The sequence below is a fragment of the Oncorhynchus gorbuscha genome, linkage group LG13 (assembly GCF_021184085.1).
Source record: "Oncorhynchus gorbuscha isolate QuinsamMale2020 ecotype Even-year linkage group LG13, OgorEven_v1.0, whole genome shotgun sequence".
In the NCBI taxonomy this organism is placed as follows: domain Eukaryota; kingdom Metazoa; phylum Chordata; class Actinopteri; order Salmoniformes; family Salmonidae; genus Oncorhynchus; species Oncorhynchus gorbuscha.
The window spans coordinates 9871882-9889250 of NC_060185.1; the positions used below are offsets into that span (position 1 = coordinate 9871882).

Consider the following 17369-nt stretch of genomic DNA (forward strand, 5'->3'; position numbering starts at 1 on the left):
TTAAAACACAAACAAACAAACAAAAAATACATTTAATTACTGTCGTTGTACCAATGCCGTAAAATACTAAATGGTGTTTCATTAAGGCTTGTAGGACCTCTGACCCAACACTTCACCCTTGGTTTGTCATCAAACATGTGTGTGTGTGTGTGTTTCATCATACAGTCTGAATATTGTAAGGAACTCCTTATGCGAAGACTACAGCTGGTCTTTTACGGATCACCGTCTGTTAGAGATCTGGGTTCAGGATAGGGTTAGTCCGTCTCTGAGCTCAGAGTACTGGATCAGAGCCTAGACATGTCGGCTGTCAACATTCTGTATTGGTGACTGTTGTTAGGGTAAACTGCTAGGGTAAAATAACTTTTATCAAATGAGATGTGCATTTATATGAATACATGCACCTGTCTAGGTTGTGTCGGTCCTTGTGTGAATACATGCACCTGTCTAGGTGGAGGCATAGAGGGTCTAGTGGAAGCATAGAGGGTCTAGTGGAAGCATAGAGGGTCTAGTGGAAGCATAGAGGGTCTAGTGGAAGCATAGAGGGTCTAGTGGAAGCATAGAGGGTCTAGTGGAAGCATAGAGGGTCTAGTGGAAGCATAGAGGGTCTGGTGGAAGCATAGAGGGTCTAGTGGAAGCATAGAGGGTCTAGTGGAGGCATAGAGGGTCTAGTGGAGGCATAGAGGATCTAGTGGAAGCATAGAGGGTCTGGTGGAAGCATAGAGGGTCTGGTGGAAGCATAGAGGGTCTAGTGGAAGCATAGAGGGTCTGGTGGAAGCATAGAGGGTCTGGTGGAAGCATAGAGGGTCTGGTGGACGCATAGAGGGTGTAGTGGAAGTATAGAGGGTCTAGTGGTAGCATAGAGGGTCTAGTGGAAGAATAGAGGGTCTGGTGGAAGCATAGAGGGTCTGGTGGAAGCATAGAGGGTCTGGTGGAAGCATAGAGGATCTAGTGGAAGCAGCTCAGTTGGTAGAGCATGGCGCTTGTAACGCCAGGGTAGTGGGTTCGATCCCCGGGACCACCCATACGTAGAATGTATGCACACATGACTGTAAGTCGCTTTGGATAAAAGCGTCTGCTAAATGGCATATATTATTATATTATATATTATATTATATTATAGAGGGTCTAGTGGAGGCATAGAGGGTCTAGTGGAAGCATAGAGGGTCTAGTGGAAGCATAAAGGATCTAGTGGAAGCATAGAGGGTCTAGTGGAGGCATAGAGGGTCTAGTGGAAGCATAGAGGGTCTAGTGGAGGCATAGAGGGTCTAGTGGAAGCATAGAGGGTCTAGTTGAGGCATAGAGGGTCTGGTGGAAGCATAGAGGGTCTAGTGGAAGCATAGAGGCTCTAGTGGAAGTATAGAGGGTCTAGTGGAAGTATAGAGGGTCTAGTGGAGGCATAGAGGGTCTAGTGGAGGCATAGAGGGTCTAGTGGAAGCATAGAGGGTCTGGTGGAAGTATATAGGGTTTGGTGGAAGCATAGAGGGTCTAGTGGAGGCATAGAGGGTCTAGTGGAAGCATAGAGGGTCGAGGGTCTAGTGGCAAGTGGAAGCATAGAGGGTCTAGTGGAAGCATAGAGGGTCTAGTGGAAGCATAGAGGGTCTGGTGGAAGCATAGAGGGTCTAGTGGAAGCATAGAGGGTCTAGTGGAGGCATAGAGGGTCTAGTGGAGGCATAGAGGGTCTAGTGGAAGCATAGAGGATCTAGTGGAAGCATAGAGGGTCTAGTGGAGGCATAGAGGGTCTAGTGGAAGCATAGAGAATAGAGGGTCTAGTTGAGGCATAGAGGGTCTGGTGGAAGCATAGAGGGTCTAGTGGAAGCATATAGGCTCTAGTGGAAGTATAGAGGGTCTAGTGGAGGCATAGAGGGTCTAGTGGAGGCATAGAGGGTCTAGTGGAGGCATAGAGGCTCTTGTGGAAGTATAGAGGGTCTGTTGGAAGCATAGAGGGTCTAGTGGAAGCATAGAGGGTCTAGTGGAGGCATAGAGGGTCTAGTGGAAGCATAGAGGGTCTAGTGGAAGCATAGAGGGTCTGGTGGAAGCATAGAGGGTCTAGTGGAAGTATAGAGGGTCTAGTGGAAGCATAGGGGGTCTAGTGGAAGCATAGCGGGTCTGGTGGAGGCATAGAGGGTCTAGTGGAAGCATAGAGGGTCTAGTGGAAGCATAGAGGGTCTGGTGGAAGCATAGAGGGTCTGGTGGAAGCATAGAGGGTCTAGTGGAAGTATAGAGGGTCTAGTGGAAGCATAGAGGATCTAGTGGAAGTATAGAGGGTCTAGTGGAGGCATAGAGGGTCTAGTGGAGGCATAGAGGGTCTAGTGGAAGCATAGAGGGTCTGGTGGAAGTATATAGGGTTTGGTGGAAGCATAGAGGGTCTAGTGGAGGCATAGAGGGTCTAGTGGAAGCATAGAGGGTCTAGTGGAAGCATATAGGTCTAGTGGAAGCATAGAGGGTCTAGTGGAAGCATAGCGGGTCTGGTGGAAGCATAGAGGATCTAGTGGAAGCATAGAGGGTCTAGTGGAGGCATAGAGGGTCTAGTGGAGGCATAGAGGGTCTAGTGGAAGCATAGAGAATCTAGTGGAGGCATAGAGGGTCTAGTGGAAGCATAGAGGGTCTAGTTGAGGCATAGAGGGTCTAGTTGAGGCATAGAGGGTCTGGTGGAAGCATAGAGGGTCTAGTGGAAGCATATAGGCTCTAGTGGAAGTATAGAGGGTCTAGTGGAGGCATAGAGGGTCTAGTGGAGGCATAGAGGGTCTAGTGGAGGCATAGAGGCTCTTGTGGAAGTATAAAGGGTCTGTTGGAAGCATAGAGGGTCTAGTGGAAGTATAGAGGGTCTAGTGGAGGCATAGAGGGTCTAGTGGAAGCATAGAGGGTCTAGTGGAAGCATAGAGGGTCTGGTGGAGGCATAGAGGGTCTAGTGGAGGCATAGAGGGTCTAGTGGAAGCATAGAGGGTCTGGTGGAAGTATATAGGGTTTGGTGGAAGCATAGAGGGTCTAGTGGAGGCATAGAGGGTCTAGTGGAAGCATAGAGGGTCGAGTGGAAGCATAGAGGGTCTAGTGGAAGCATAGAGGGTCTAGTGGAAGCATAGCGGGTCTGGTGGAAGCATAGAGGATCTAGTGGAAGCATAGAGGGTCTAGTGGAGGCATAGAGGGTCTAGTGGAGGCATAGAGGGTCTAGTGGAAGCATAGAGGATCTAGTGGAAGCATAGAGGGTCTAGTGGAGGCATAGAGGGTCTAGTGGAAGCATAGAGGGTCTAGTTGAGGCATAGAGGGTCTGGTGGAAGCATAGAGGGTCTAGTGGAAGCATATAGGCTCTAGTGGAAGTATAGAGGGTCTAGTGGAGGCATAGAGGGTCTAGTGGAGGCATATAGGGTCTAGTGGAGGCATAGAGGCTCTTGTGGAAGTATAGAGGGTCTGTTGGAAGCATAGAGGGTCTAGTGGAAGTATAGAGGGTCTAGTGGAGGCATAGAGGGTCTAGTGGAAGCATAGAGGGTCTAGTGGAAGCATAGAGGGTCTAGTGGAAGCATAGAGGGTCTAGTGGAAGCATAGAGGGTCTAGTGGAAGTATAGAGGGTCTAGTGGAAGTATAGAGGGTATAGTGGAAGCATAGAGGGTCTAGTTGAGGCATAGAGGGTCTAGTTGAGGCATAGAGGGTCTAGTGGAAACAGTAGCGATGCGTGGCTACCCCCCCCCCTCTGCTTAGTCTAATACAGCGACAACTAAAATATATCAAAATAACGATTCAGTCCAATCAACATAAGCTACATATGATGTGGATGTGCATGGTTCTGATTTCTCCGTGTGTGTGTGTGTGTGTGTGTGTGTGTGTGTGTGTGTGTGTGTGTGTGTGTGTGTGTGTGTGTGTGTGTGTGTGTGTGTGTGTGTGTGTGTGTGTGTGTGTGTGTGTGTGTGTGTGTGTGTGTGTGTGTGTGTATGCATGCACATTGATGCAAGTAGAAAAACATGTTGACTCACTCTACTTGTAGAGAAACAACTCCTCTCTTTCATATTGATGAAATAGTCTCTCACTCTGTCATACAGTACAGGCTTTTTTGTTGTTGTCCCAGGCTACTTGGCTAAAATGATTACTCGCTAGTCTAACTTCCATTCATGGGCAACGTTAGCTAGTTAACATTAGCCTTCTACATCTCGCTACCGTACATATTGAACTTCCATCCTCTCAGGCCGGGGACACAACAAGGTATGAATTAATGATTGGATCTAAATCGCCGTTGTAATCATTGGCCAGTATGGAGAATTAAGTAAAACCACAAGTCCAAATCCCTAGCTACATCCATGGCTAATTTAGGAAAGGGACAATTTTAGCTACAGACACAGAGGCAAAAGATAGATTATAAATGTTTATTTGAAAAAAAAAATGGTGAGGGGGGGGGGACTGGCTTCCCTTGGTGTACATGAATACACACCATTGAGTGGAAGCATCCCTCTGGAGCTAATGACAGCTGCTCATGCAGTCTCCCTCCATTCCTTCTCTACAAGGGCCTGGGATTTGGCTCCTGGCTGGGCCTGCATTTTCAATTGCAGACTGCTGTGCTGACAGCTTACAAATGAGCTGTGATTTACAGCCAGCTGGCTCCAGCAGCCAACACAGCCAACAGCCTCTCTTCTCCTCTGCTCTCCACAGACCCAGATCTAGAGCCAGACCCACTCTGAGTCAGACCCACTCTGAGCCAGACCCACTTTGAGCCAGACTACTAATAAGCAGCTCAGTGCCATCACTATCTACTTAAGTTGCAAAGTCAGAAGCCCAGCCTAGACAAAGGATATGATTGTGGACTACAGAGTAAAGATGACCGAGCACGCCCACATTCTCATTGACAGGGCTGCAGTGGAGTAGGTTGAGAGCTCCAAGTTCCTTGGTGTCCACATCACCAACAAACTAACATAGTCCAAGCACACCAAGACATTCGTGAAGAGGGCACGACAAACTCTATTCCCCCTCAGGAGACTGAAAAGGTTTGGCATGGGTCCTCAGATCCTCAAAAGGTTCTACAGCTGCACCATCGAGAGCATCACTGCCTGGAATGGCAACTGCTCAGACCCCGACTACAAGGCACTACAGAGGGTAGTGTGAACAGCCCAGTACATCACTGGGGCCAAGCTTCCCGTCATCCAGGACCTCTATACCAGGCAATTTCATCTACAAGCCTCTGCTAGGTAAAGCCCCGCCTTATCTCAGCTCACTGGTCACCATAGCAGCACCCACCCGTAGCACGCGCTCCAGCAGGTATATCTCTCTGGTCACCCCCAAAGCCAATTCTTCCTTTGGTCGCCTCTCCAGTTCTCTGCTGCCAATGACTGGAACAAACTGAAAAAATCTCAGAAGCTGGAGACTCTCACCTCCCTCACTAGCTTTAAACACCAGCTGTCAGAGCAGCTCACAGATCACTGCACCTGTACATAGCTCATCTGTAAATAGCCCATCCAATCTACCTCATCCCCATACTGTATTTATTTATCTTGCTCCTTTGCACCCCAATATCTCAACTTGCACATTCATCTTCTGCACATCCTACCATTCCAGTGTTTAATTGCTATATTGTAATTCCTTCGCCACCATGGCCTATTCATTGCCTTACCTCTCTTATCCTACCTCATTTGCACTCACTGTATATAGATTTTCCTACTGTATTATTGATTGTATGTTTGTTGTGTAACTCTGTGTTGTTGTTTGTGTTGAACTGCATTGCTTTATCCTGGCCAGGTTGAAGTTGTAAATGAGAACTTGTTCTCAACTAGCCTACCTGGTTAAATAAAGGTGTTCTCAACTAGTCTACCTGGTTAAATAAAGGTGTTCTCAACTAGCCTACCTGGTTAAATAAAGGTGTTCTCAACTAGCCTACCTGGTTAAATAAAGGTGTTCTCAACATTTACATTTACATTTACATTTAAGTCATTTAGCAGACGCTCTTCTCCAGAGCGACTTACAAATTGGTGCATTCACCTTATGACATCCAGTGGAACAGTCACTTTACAATAGTGCATCTAAATCTTAAAGGGGGGTGAGAGGGAATACTTATCCTATCCTAGGTATTCCTTAAAGAGGTGGGGTTTCAGGTGTCTCCGGAAGGTGGTGATTGACTCCACTGTCCTGGCGTCGTGAGGGAGTTTGTTCCACTATTGGGGGGACAGGGCAGCGAACAGTTTTGACTGGGCTGAGCGGGAACTGTACTTCCTCAGTGGTAGGGAGGCGAGCAGGCCAGAGGTGGATGAACGCAGTGCCCTTGTTTGGGTGTAGGGCCTGATCAGAGCCTGGAGGTACTGAGGTGCCGTTCCCCTCACAGCTCCGTAGGCAAGCAGCATGGTCTTGTAGCGGATGCGAGCTTCAACTGGAAGCCAGTGGAGAGAACGGAGGAGCGGGGTGACGTGAGAGAACTTGGGAAGGTTGAACACCAGACGGGCTGCGGCGTTCTGGATGAGTTGAAGGGGTTTAATGGCACAGGCAGGGAGCCCAGCCAACAGCGAGTTGCAGTAGTCCAGACGGGAGATGACAAGTGCCTGGATTAGGACCTGTGCCGCTTCCTGTGTGAGGCAGGGTCGTACTCTGCGGATGTTGTAGAGCATGAACCTACAGGAACGGGCCACCGCCTTGATGTTGGTTGAGAACAACAGGGTGTTGTCCAGGATCACACCAAGGTTCTTAGCGCTCTGGGAGGAGGACACAATGGAGTTGTCAACCGTGATGGCGAGATCATGGAACGGGCAGTCCTTCCCCGGGAGGAAGAGCAGCTCCGTCTTGCCGAGGTTCAGCTTGAGGTGGTGATCCGTCATCCACACTGATATGTCTGCCAGACATGCAGAGATGCGATTCGCCACCTGGTCATCAGAAGGGGGAAAGGAGAAGATTAGTTGTGTGTCATCTGCATAGCAATGATACGAGAGACCATGTGAGGTTATGACAGAGCCAAGTGACTTGGTGTATAGCGAGAATAGGAGAGGGCCTAGAACAGAGCCCTGGGGAACACCAGTGGTGAGAGCGCGTGGTGAGGAGACAGATTCTCGCCACGCCACCTGGTAGGAGCGACCTGTCAGGTAGGACGCAATCCAAGCGTGGGCCGCGCCGGAGATGCCCAACTCGGAGATGGTGGAGAGGAGGATCTGATGGTTCACAGTATCGAAGGCAGCCGATAGATCTAGAAGGATGAGAGCAGAGGAGAGAGAGTTAGCTTTAGCAGTGCGGAGCGCCTCCGTGATACAGAGGAGAGCAGTCTCAGTTGAATGACTAGTCTTGAAACCTGACTGATTTGGATCAAGAAGGTCATTCAGAGAGAGATAGCGGGAGAGCTGGCCAAATGACGGCACGTTCAAGAGTTTTGGAGAGAAAAGAAAGAAGGGATACTGGTCTGTAATTGTTGACATCGGAGGGATCGAGTGTAGGTTTTTTCAGAAGGGGTGCAACTCTCGCTCTCTTGATGACGGAAGGGACGTAGCCAGCGGTCAGGGATGAGTTGATGAGCGAGGTGAGGTAAGGGAGAAGGTCTCCGGAAATGGTCTGGAGAAGAGGGGAGGGGATAGGGTCAAGCGGGCAGGTTGTTGGGCGGCCGGCCGTCACAAGACGCAAGATTTCATCTGGAGAGAGAGGGGAGAAAGAGGTCAGAGCACAGGGTAGGGCAATGTGAGCAGAACCAGCGGTGTCGTTTGATTTAGCAAACGAGGATCGGATGTCGTCGACCTTCTTTTCAAAATGGTTGACGAAGTCATCTGCAGAGAGGGAGGAGGGGGGGATTCAGGAGGGAGGAGAAGGTGGCAAAGAGCTTCCTAGGGTTAGAGGCAGATGCTTGGAATTTAGAGTGGTAGAAAGTGGCTTTAGCAGCAGAGACAGCGGAGGAAAATGTAGAGAGGAGGGAGTGAAAGGATGCCAGGTCCGCAGGGAGGCGAGTTTTCCTCCATTTCCGCTCGGCTGCCCGGAGCCCTGTTCTGTGAGCTCGCAATGAGTCATCGAGCCACGGAGCGGGAGGGGAGGACCGAGCCGGCCTGGAGGATAGGGGACATAGAGAGTCAAAGGATGCAGAGAGGGAGGAGAGGAGGGTTGAGGAGGCAGAATCAGGAGATAGGTTGGAGAAGGTTTGAGCAGAGGGAAGAGATGATAGGATGGAAGAGGAGAGAGTAGCGGGGAGAGAGAGCGAAGGTTGGGACGGCGCGATACCATCCGAGTAGGGGCAGTGTGGGAGGTGTTGGATGAGAGCGAGAGGGAAAAGGATACAAGGTAGTGGTCGGAGACTTGGAGGGGAGTTGCAATGAGGTTAGTGGAAGAACAGCATCTAGTAAAGATGAGGTCGAGCGTATTGCCTGCCTTGTGAGTAGGGGGGAAGGTGAGAGGGTGAGGTCAAAAGAGGAGAGGAGTGGAAAGAAGGAGGCAGAGAGGAATGAGTCAAAGGTAGACGTGGGGAGGTTAAAGTCGCCCAGAACTGTGAGAGGTGAGCCGTCCTCAGGAAAGGAGCTTATCAAGGCATCAAGCTCATTGATGAACTCTCCGAGGGAACCTGGAGGGCGATAAATGATAAGGATGTTAAGCTTGAAAGGGCTGGTAACTGTGACAGCATGGAATTCAAAGGAGGCGATAGACAGATGGGTAAGGGGAGAAAGAGAGAATGACCACTTGGGAGAGATGAGGATCCCGGTGCCACCACCCCGCTGACCAGAAGCTCTCGGGGTGTGCGAGAACACGTGGGCGGACGAAGAGAGAGCAGTAGGAGTAGCAGTGTTGTCTGTGGTGATCCATGTTTCCGTTAGTGCCAAGAAGTCGAGGGACTGGAGGGAGGCATAGGCTGAGATGAACTCTGCCTTGTTGACCGCAGATCGGCAGTTCCAGAGGCTACCGGAGACCTGGAACTCCACGTGGGTCGTGCGCGCTGGGACCACCAGATTAGGGTGGCCGCGGCCACGCGGTGTGGAGCGTTTGTATGGTCTGTGCAGAGAGGAGAGAACAGGGATAAACAGACACATAGTTGACAGGCTACAGAAGAGGCTACGCTAATGCAAAGGAGATTGGAATGACAAGTGGACTACACGTCTCGAATGTTCAGAAAGTTAAGCTTACGTAGCAAGAATCTTATTGACTAAAATGATTAAAAATGATACAGTACTGCTGAAGTAGGCTAGCTGGCAGTGGGTGCGTTGTTGACACTACACTAATCAAGTCGTTCCGTTGAGTGTAATAGTTTCTACAGTGCTGCTATTCGGGGGCTAGCTGGCTAGCTAGTAGTGTTGTTAACTAGCCTACCTGGCGAAATAAAGGTGTTCTCAACTAGCCTACCTGGCGAAATAAAGGTGTTCTCAACTATCCTACCTGGTTAAATAAAGGTGTTCTCAACTAGCCTACCTGGTTAAATAAAGGTGTTCTCAACTAGCCTACCTGGCTAAATAAAGGTGTTCTCAACTAGCCTACCTGGCTAAATAAAGGTGTTCTCGACTAGCCTACCTGGTTAAAGAAAGGTGTTCTCAACTAGCCTACCTGGCTAAATAAAGGTGTTCTCAACTAGCCTACCTGGTTAAATAACGGTGTTCTCAACTAGCCTACCTGGTTAAATAAAGGTGTTCTCAACTAGCCTACCTGGTAAATAAAGGTGTTCTCAAAACCTGGTGTGTTCTCAACTAGCCTACCTGGCTAAATAAAGGTGTTCTCAACTAGCCTACCTGGCTAAATAAAGGTGTTCTCAACTAGCCTACCTGGTTAAATAAAGGTGTTCTCAACTAGTCTACCTGGTTAAATAAAGGTGTTCTCAACTAGCCTACCTGGTTAAATAAAGGTGTTCTCAACTAGCCTACCTGGTTAAATCAACTAAAGGTGTTCTCAACTAGCCTACCTGGTTAAATAAAGGTGTTCTCAACTAGCCTACCTGGTTAAATAAAGGTGTTCTCAACTAGCCTACCTGGTTAAATAAAGGTGTTCTCAACTAGCCTACCCTGGTTCTAAATAAATAAAGGTGTTCTCAACTAGCCTACCTGGTTAAATAAAGGTGTTCTCAACTGGCTAAATAAAGGTGTTCTCAACTAGCCTACCTGGTAAATAAAAACTAACCTGGTTAAATAAAGGTGTTCTCAACTAGCCTACCTGGTTAAATAAAGGTGTTCTCAACTAGCCTACCTGGCTAAATAAAGGTGTTCTCAACTAGCCTACCTGGCTAAATAAAGGTGCCTAGCCTACCTGGTTAAAGAAAGGTGTTCTCAACTAGCCTACCTGGCTAAATAAAGGTGTTCTCAACTAGCCTACCTGGTTAAATAACGGTGTTCTCAACTAGCCTACCTGGTTAAATAAAGGTGTTCTCAACTAGCCTACCTGGCTAAATAAAGGTGTTCTCAACTAGCCTACCTGGCTAAATAAAGGTGTTCTCAACTAGCCTACCTGGTTAAATAAAGGTGTTCTCAACTAGTCTACCTGGTTAAATAAAGGTGTTCTCAACTAGCCTACCTGGTTAAATAAAGGTGTTCTCAACTAGCCTACCTGGTTAAATAAAGGTGTTCTCAACTAGCCTACCTGGTTAAATAAAGGTGTTCTCAACTAGCCTACCTGGTTAAATAAAGGTGTTCTCAACTAGCCTACCTGGTTAAATAAAGGTGTTCTCAACTAGCCTACCTGGTTAAATAAAGGTGTTCTCAACTAGCCTACCTGGCTAAATAAAGGTGTTCTCAACTAGCCTACCTGGTTAAATAAAGGTGTTCTCAACTAGCCTACCTGGTTAAATAAAAGTGTTCTCAACTAGCCTACCTGGCTAAATAAAGGTGTTCTCAACTAGCCTACCTGGCTAAATAAAGGTGTTCTCAACTAGCCTACCTGGTTAAATAAAGGTGAAATAAACAATAAAGAAAGAGGAAGGCTCTAAAAATTGTCAAAGGCTCCAGCCACTCAAGACTGTTCTCTGCTACTGCACGGAAAGCGGTACCGGAGCACCAAGTCTAGGTCCAAGAGGCTTCTAAACAGCTTCTACCTCCAAGCCATAAGACTCCTGAACACCTAATCTAATGGCCACCCAGTCTATTTGTGTTCCCCCCTCTTTTACACCACTGCTACTCTCTGTTATCATCTCTGCATAGTCACTTTAATAACTCTACCTATATGTACATATTACCTCAACTAACCGGTGCCCCCGCACATTGACTCTGTACCGGTACCCCCCTGTATTTAGTCTTGCTGTTGTTATTTTACTGCTGCTCTCTTATTTTACCTGTTACATTTATTTCTTATTCTTATCCTTTCAAGAAAATCTGCATTGTTGGGTAGGGGCTCGTTGTAGCGCTCGTCGAAATGGGGAGATCAAGGCGCAGCGTAGTTTGGGTTCATCATAATTTATTTAAATGTGAGCCAGCAACAAAACAATAAAGAGAAACAAACAAACGAACGTACAGCCTTGTAGGGCTCAAAAGCAACACTACTGTCACGCCCTGGCCTTAGTATTCTGTGTTTTCTTTATTATGTTGGTTAGGCCAGGGTGTGACATGGGTGATTTATGTGTCTTGTTTTGTCTAGGGGTTTTGTTGTCTATGGGGTTGTGTCGTCTATGGGGTTGTGTTCAGTTGAGTGTTCTAGGTAAGTCTATGGTTGCCTGGAGTGGTTCTAAATCAGAGGCAGGTGTTTATCATTGTCTCTGATTGGGAACCATATTTAGGCAGCCATATTCTTTAGGTCTCTTGTGGGTGATTGTTCCTGTCTCTGTGTTTTGTACCAGTTAGGACTGTTTCGGTTTCGCCACTTTTTCTTATTTTGTATAGTGTTCACGGTTTCATCTTTCATTAAAGATGTTTATAAATAACCACGCTGCATTTTGGTCCTCCTCTCCTTCCCAGGAAGAAAGCCAATACAAAAACAAGATCCCACAAACAACAGGTGGGAAAAGGCTGCCTAAATATGATCCCCAATCATAGACAACGATAAACAGCAGCCTCTGATTGGGAACCATACCAGGCCAACATAGAAACATAGAAATACAAAAACTAGACAGGGAAAAGATCAACTAGAACACCCCCCAGTCACTGTAAGGTCTACAACTGTTGTGTTCGGCGCATGTGACTAATAAAATTAGATTTGATTTACTTCTACATTTTCTCTGATATTTGACTTGAAACTTAACCCTAACCTTAATCCTAACCGTAACATACATTTAAACTTCACCCTAACCTTAACCACACTGCTAACCGTATGCCTTACCCTAATCTTAACCTTTTGATTTTGCAGCATGGCCAAACACTGGTAACCCCTGAGCCTCAGCCTGTGAGCCTCTACTGCCCTCTGGTGGTAAATTATAGCACATTAACCTGTGTTTGTCTTGTCCGGACCATTCTAGTCACCAACACTATCTCATCCATGGAAAACAGTGTTATTAATTAATCATAGAATATATCAGTTTGAATTCTAGAATTCTAGAATATGTATTTGTTTGTGAAATTGAGTTGAATTGCAGTGGCCAGGGGGGATAGAGACTTATGGTAGCTGTTAGCATCTGCAGTGGCCAGTGGAGATAAAGACCTATGGTAGCTGTTAGCATCTGCAGTGGCCAGGGGGGGATAAAGACCCATGCTAGCTGTTAGCATCTGCAGTGGCCAGGGGGGATAAAGACCCATGGTAGCTGTTAGCATCTGCAGTGGACAGTGGAGATAAAGACTTATGGTAGCTGTTAGCATCTGCAGTGGACAGTGGAGATAAAGACCCATGCTAGCTGTTAGCATCTGCAGTGGCCAGGGGGATAAAGACCCATGGTAGCTGTTAGCATCTGCAGTGGACAGTGGAGATAAAGACCCATGGTAGCTGTTAGCATCTGCAGTGGCCAGGTGGGATAGAGACTTATGGTAGCTGATAGCATCTGCAGTGGCCAGTGGAGATAAAGACCCATGGTAGCTGTTAGCATCTGCAGTGGCCAATGGAGCTAAAGACCCATGGTAGCTGTTAGCATCTGCAGTGGCCAGCGGAGATAAAGACCCATGGTAGCTGTTAGCATCTGCAGTGGCCAATGGAGCTAAAGACCCATGATAGCTGTTAGGATCTGCAGTGGCCAGGGGGGATAAAGACCCATGATAGCTGTTAGCATCTGCAGTGGACAGTGGAGATAAAGACCCATGCTAGCTGTTAGCATCTGCAGTGGACAGTGGAGATAAAGACCCATGCTAGCTGTTAGCATCTGCAGTGTGAATGTGAACACATGGAAACAATCAACTTCATTCAAACCTGTTTTTCCTGTTGTAGTAATTCTAACATTTTGATCCTGGTAAATAGTAACCTGATGCCCTTTTAAATGACATGAACTACTAATGTAAAGCCTTTACTACAGGCTATGAAGCAAACAATGCTATGTTGTAACTAATTGTTTCTCCTTCATGGATATGAACACATTCAGTAACAGAGCTTGCATTGCCACTTTGTGCCCCTGTCTTCACATTGTTCTGCATTCATTTGTCCTTGGCCAGTGTTCCAATCATTGCTGACAGGAAGAGCTCTTAGAAACAATACCATCTACAGAGGCTGAGATGGTAATGAGGGTGGTTGGGGGGGGGGGGTCCACTCACCCTGGTCGTCGAACCCAAACATGTCACCTCTCGGCCGGGTAGAGGAGGAGGTTGGCCCTGGAGGGCCTGGATGTCCGATCTCTCCTGGTCTTCCTCTCTCTCCCATTGGCCCTGGGAATCAGAGGGGGCATATCTTCTCACAACAATAGGCACATATTACGTCAGGTGGCGTCACTCCTACGCGATCCTTGCAGGCAGAATCGTCTGACGTAAGACAATCCACAACATATTGGAAAAACAGAATGAATCTCATACAATCCCATCAGTTACATGGGGAATATCAGGATGGATCACCTGTGGGGCCCGTCTGTCCTGGAACCCCTGCCTCGCCAGCTGGGCCTGGAATTCCTGGTGATCCGATTGGCCCTGGTGGTCCTCTTCCTCCTATTGACCAGAACCAGAACCATGTGTTTAACATGTTGAGAGGAAACCTCCCCAGGTGATATATGGCTGTATGTGTGTGTGTGTGTGTGTGTGTGTGTGTGTGTGTGTGTGAGACAATGTATAGGGGTGGGGTTGGGGGTGTTACTGGCTGTAGTATAGAGGGCGTATAGGGGTGGGTTTGGTGTGTTACCTGGTTATAGGTAAGATGGAGGGCGTATAGGGGTGGGGGTTGGTGTGTTACCTGGTTATAGGTAAGATGGAGGGTGTATAGGGGTGGGGAATGGTGTGTTATAGGTAGGATGGGTTTGGTGTGTTACCCTGGTTATAGGGGTGGGGGGGTGCAAGATGGAGGGCGTATAGGGGTGGGGGGTTGGTGTGTTACCTGGTTATAGGTAAGATGGAGGGTGTATAGGGGTGGGGAATGGTGTGTTACCTGGGTGCAGGTAGGATGGAGGGCATATAGGGGTAGTGTTGGTGTTGGAGGGGTGTGGGTGTTACCTGGGTTCAGGTAGAATGGAGGGCATATAGGGGTAGTGTTGGTGTTGGAGGGGTGGGGGTGTTACCTGGGTGCAGGTAAGATGGAGGGCATATAGGGGTAGTGTTGGTGTTGGGGGGGGGGGTGTTAGAATGGACCTAGGGGTGTGTTGGTAAGGGGTGGGGGTTACCTGGGCAGGTATATGGGCATATAGGGGTAGTGTTGGTGTTGGAGGGGTAGGGGGTGTTACCTGGGTGCAGGTAAGATGGAGGGTAGTGTTGGTGTGTGGGGGGTGGGGGTGTTACCTGGGTGCAGGTAAGATGGAGGGCCGGTGGGGGTGGGGGTGTTACCTGGGTGCAGGTAAGATGGAGGGCCATGGGTGGGGTAGTGTTGGTGTGGGGGGGGGGGGGGTGTTACCTGGGTGCAGGTAAGATGGAGGGCCGGTGGGGGTGGGGGTGTTACCTGGGATGGAGGTTAAGATGGAGGTAAGATGGAGGGCCGGTGGGGGGGGGGGTGTTACCTGGGTGCAGGTAAGATGGAGGGCCGGTGGGGGTGGGGGTGTTACCTGGGTGCAGGTAAGATGGAGGGCCGGTGGGGGTGGGGGTGTTACCTGGGTGCAGGTAAGATGGAGGGCCGGTGGGGGTGGGGGGTGTTACCTGGGTGCAGGTAAGATGGAGGGGGGGGTGGGGGTGTTACCTGGGTGCAGGTAAGATGGAGTTACCTGGGTGCAGGTAAGGGGTGGGGGTGTTACCTGGGTGCAGGTAAGATGGAGGGCCGGTGGGGGTGGGGGTGTTACCTGGTAAGATGCAGCAGGTAAGATGGAGGGCCGGTGGGGGTGGGGGTGTTACCTGGGTGCAGGTAAGATGGAGGGCCGGTGGGGGTGGGGGTGTTACCTGGGTGCAGGTAAGATGGAGGGCCGGTGGGGTGGGGGTGTTACCTGGGTGCAGGTAAGATGGAGGGCCGGTGGGGGTGGGGGTGTTACCTGGGTGCAGGTAAGATGGAGGGCCGGTGGGGGTGGGGGGTGTTACCTGGGTGCAGGTAAGATGGAGGGCAGTTGGGGGGGGTGGGGGTGTTACCTGGGTGCAGGTAAGATGGAGGGCCGGTGGGGGTGGGGGTGTTACCTGGGTGCAGGTAAGATGGAGGGCCGGTGGGGGTGGGGGTGTTACCTGGGTGCAGGTAAGATGGAGGGCCGGGGGGTGGGGGTGTTACCTGGGTGCAGGTAAGATGGAGGGCAGGTAAGATGGTGGGGGTGTTACCTGGGTGCAGGTAAGATGGAGGGCCGGGTGGGGTGGGGGGTTACCTGGGTGCAGGTAAGATGGAGGGCCGGGGGGGGGGGTGTTACCTGGGTGCAGGTAAGATGGAGGGCCGGTGGGGGTGGGGGTGTTACCTGGGTGCAGGTAAGATGGAGGGCCGGTGGGGGTGGGGGTGTTACCTGGGTGCAGGTAAGATGGAGGGCCGGTGGGGGTGGGGGTGTTACCTGGGTGCAGGTAAGATGGAGGGCCGGTGGGGGTGGGGGTGTTACCTGGGTGCAGGTAAGATGGAGGGCTGGGTGCAGGGTGGGGGTGGGGGTGTTACCTGGGTGCAGGTAAGATGGAGGGCCGGTGGGGGTGGGGGGTGTTACCTGGGTGCAGGTAAATGGATGGAGGGTGGGGGTGTTACCTGGGTGCAGGTAAGATGGGGGGGTGGGGGTGTTACCTGGGTGCAGGTAAGATGGAGGGCCGGTGGGGGGTGGGGGTGTTACCTGGGTGCAGGTAAGATGGAGGGCCGTTGGGGGTGGGGTGGGGGTGTTACCTGGGTGCAGGTAAGATGGAGGGCCGGTAGGGGTGTACCTGGGTGCAGGTAAGATGGAGGGCCTGGGTGGGGGGTGTTACCTGCAGGTAAGATGGAGGGCCGGTGGGGGTGGGGGTGTTACCTGGGTGCAGGTAAGATGGGAGGGCCGGTGGACGTTGTCACTGGGTCCTCTGTTGGTGTTACGGTGATGGGTGCAGCTTAATCTGGAATTACAAAGACCCAGGGTCAGATTAAAAAGGATTTATTTAATGTGGTTCTCCGTAGCTCAGTTAGTAGAACATGCCTCTTGCCAGGATTGTGGGTTCGATTCCCAGGACCACCCGTATGTGAAATGTAAGCACGCATGACTGGACGTTGCTTTGGATAAAAGTGTCTGCTGAATGGCATTATGGATATGTTATTATATTATTAGATATACTGATGTGACAGGTAACATCCATCTTCCTGTGACTCCTTTCCTCCTGTCCTTCATTCTTACCTTGGATTCGATGAAGTTCAGCCGGTTGCTTATGTCAGTGCAGTTCATACACTCTGCAACGAGAGAGAGAGGAGAGATGAGAGACAAGAGAGAGAGAGGAGAGATGAGAGACAAGAGAGAGAGGAGAGATGAGAGAGATAGGAGAGATGAGAGACAAGAGAGAGAGAGAGGAGAGATAAGAGAGAGAGGAGAGATGAGAGACAAGAGTGTTACCTGGGAGAGATGAGAGATGGAGAGTGAGAGAGGAGAGAGAGGGTGAGGTAAGATGGAGGAAAAGGAGAGAGGAGAGATGAGAGATAAGAGAGTGAGGAGAGAGAGTCCTGAGAGACAAGAGAGAGAGGAGAGATGAGAGACAAGAGAGAGATGAGAGACCTCTAGCAGAGGAGAATCTGAGAGAAAGAGAGGGAGAGAGATGAGAGATTTAAGAGAGAGAGGAGAGATGAGAGATGCCTCTTGCCAGGATTGTGGGTTCGATTCCCAGGAGACCAAGATGAGAGAAATGAGAGAGACTGAGAGTTGCTTTGGAGATAAGTGTCTGAGAGGATTATGAGAGACAAGAGATTATTAGAGATAAGAGAGAGATGTGAGAGACAAGACAGAGGAGAGATGAGAGATAAGAGAGAGAGGAGAGATAAGAGAGAGAGGAGAGATGAGAGACAAGAGAGAGAGGAGAGATGAGAGTTCAAAGAGAGAGAGGAGAGATGAGAGATAAGAGAGAGTGAGAGAGAGACAA

The 17369-nt window shown here is 49.5% G+C and overlaps 1 protein-coding gene across 1 annotated transcript in view; it reads right to left on the reverse strand.

The window, feature by feature from the left end:
- Window positions 1-17369, reverse strand: part of LOC123993841 (collagen alpha-1(XXVI) chain-like) — a 65562-nt gene that overhangs the window by 14419 nt on the left and 33774 nt on the right. The window contains exons 4-8 of the mRNA XM_046296306.1: window positions 16637-16689; window positions 16342-16361; window positions 16159-16196; window positions 13803-13892; window positions 13509-13619 (exon numbers count right to left, since the gene is read on the reverse strand). Of these exons, the coding sequence (XP_046152262.1) occupies window positions 13509-13619; window positions 13803-13892; window positions 16159-16196; window positions 16342-16361; window positions 16637-16689 (312 nt within the window). The remainder of the gene's footprint in view (window positions 1-13508; window positions 13620-13802; window positions 13893-16158; window positions 16197-16341; window positions 16362-16636; window positions 16690-17369) is intronic.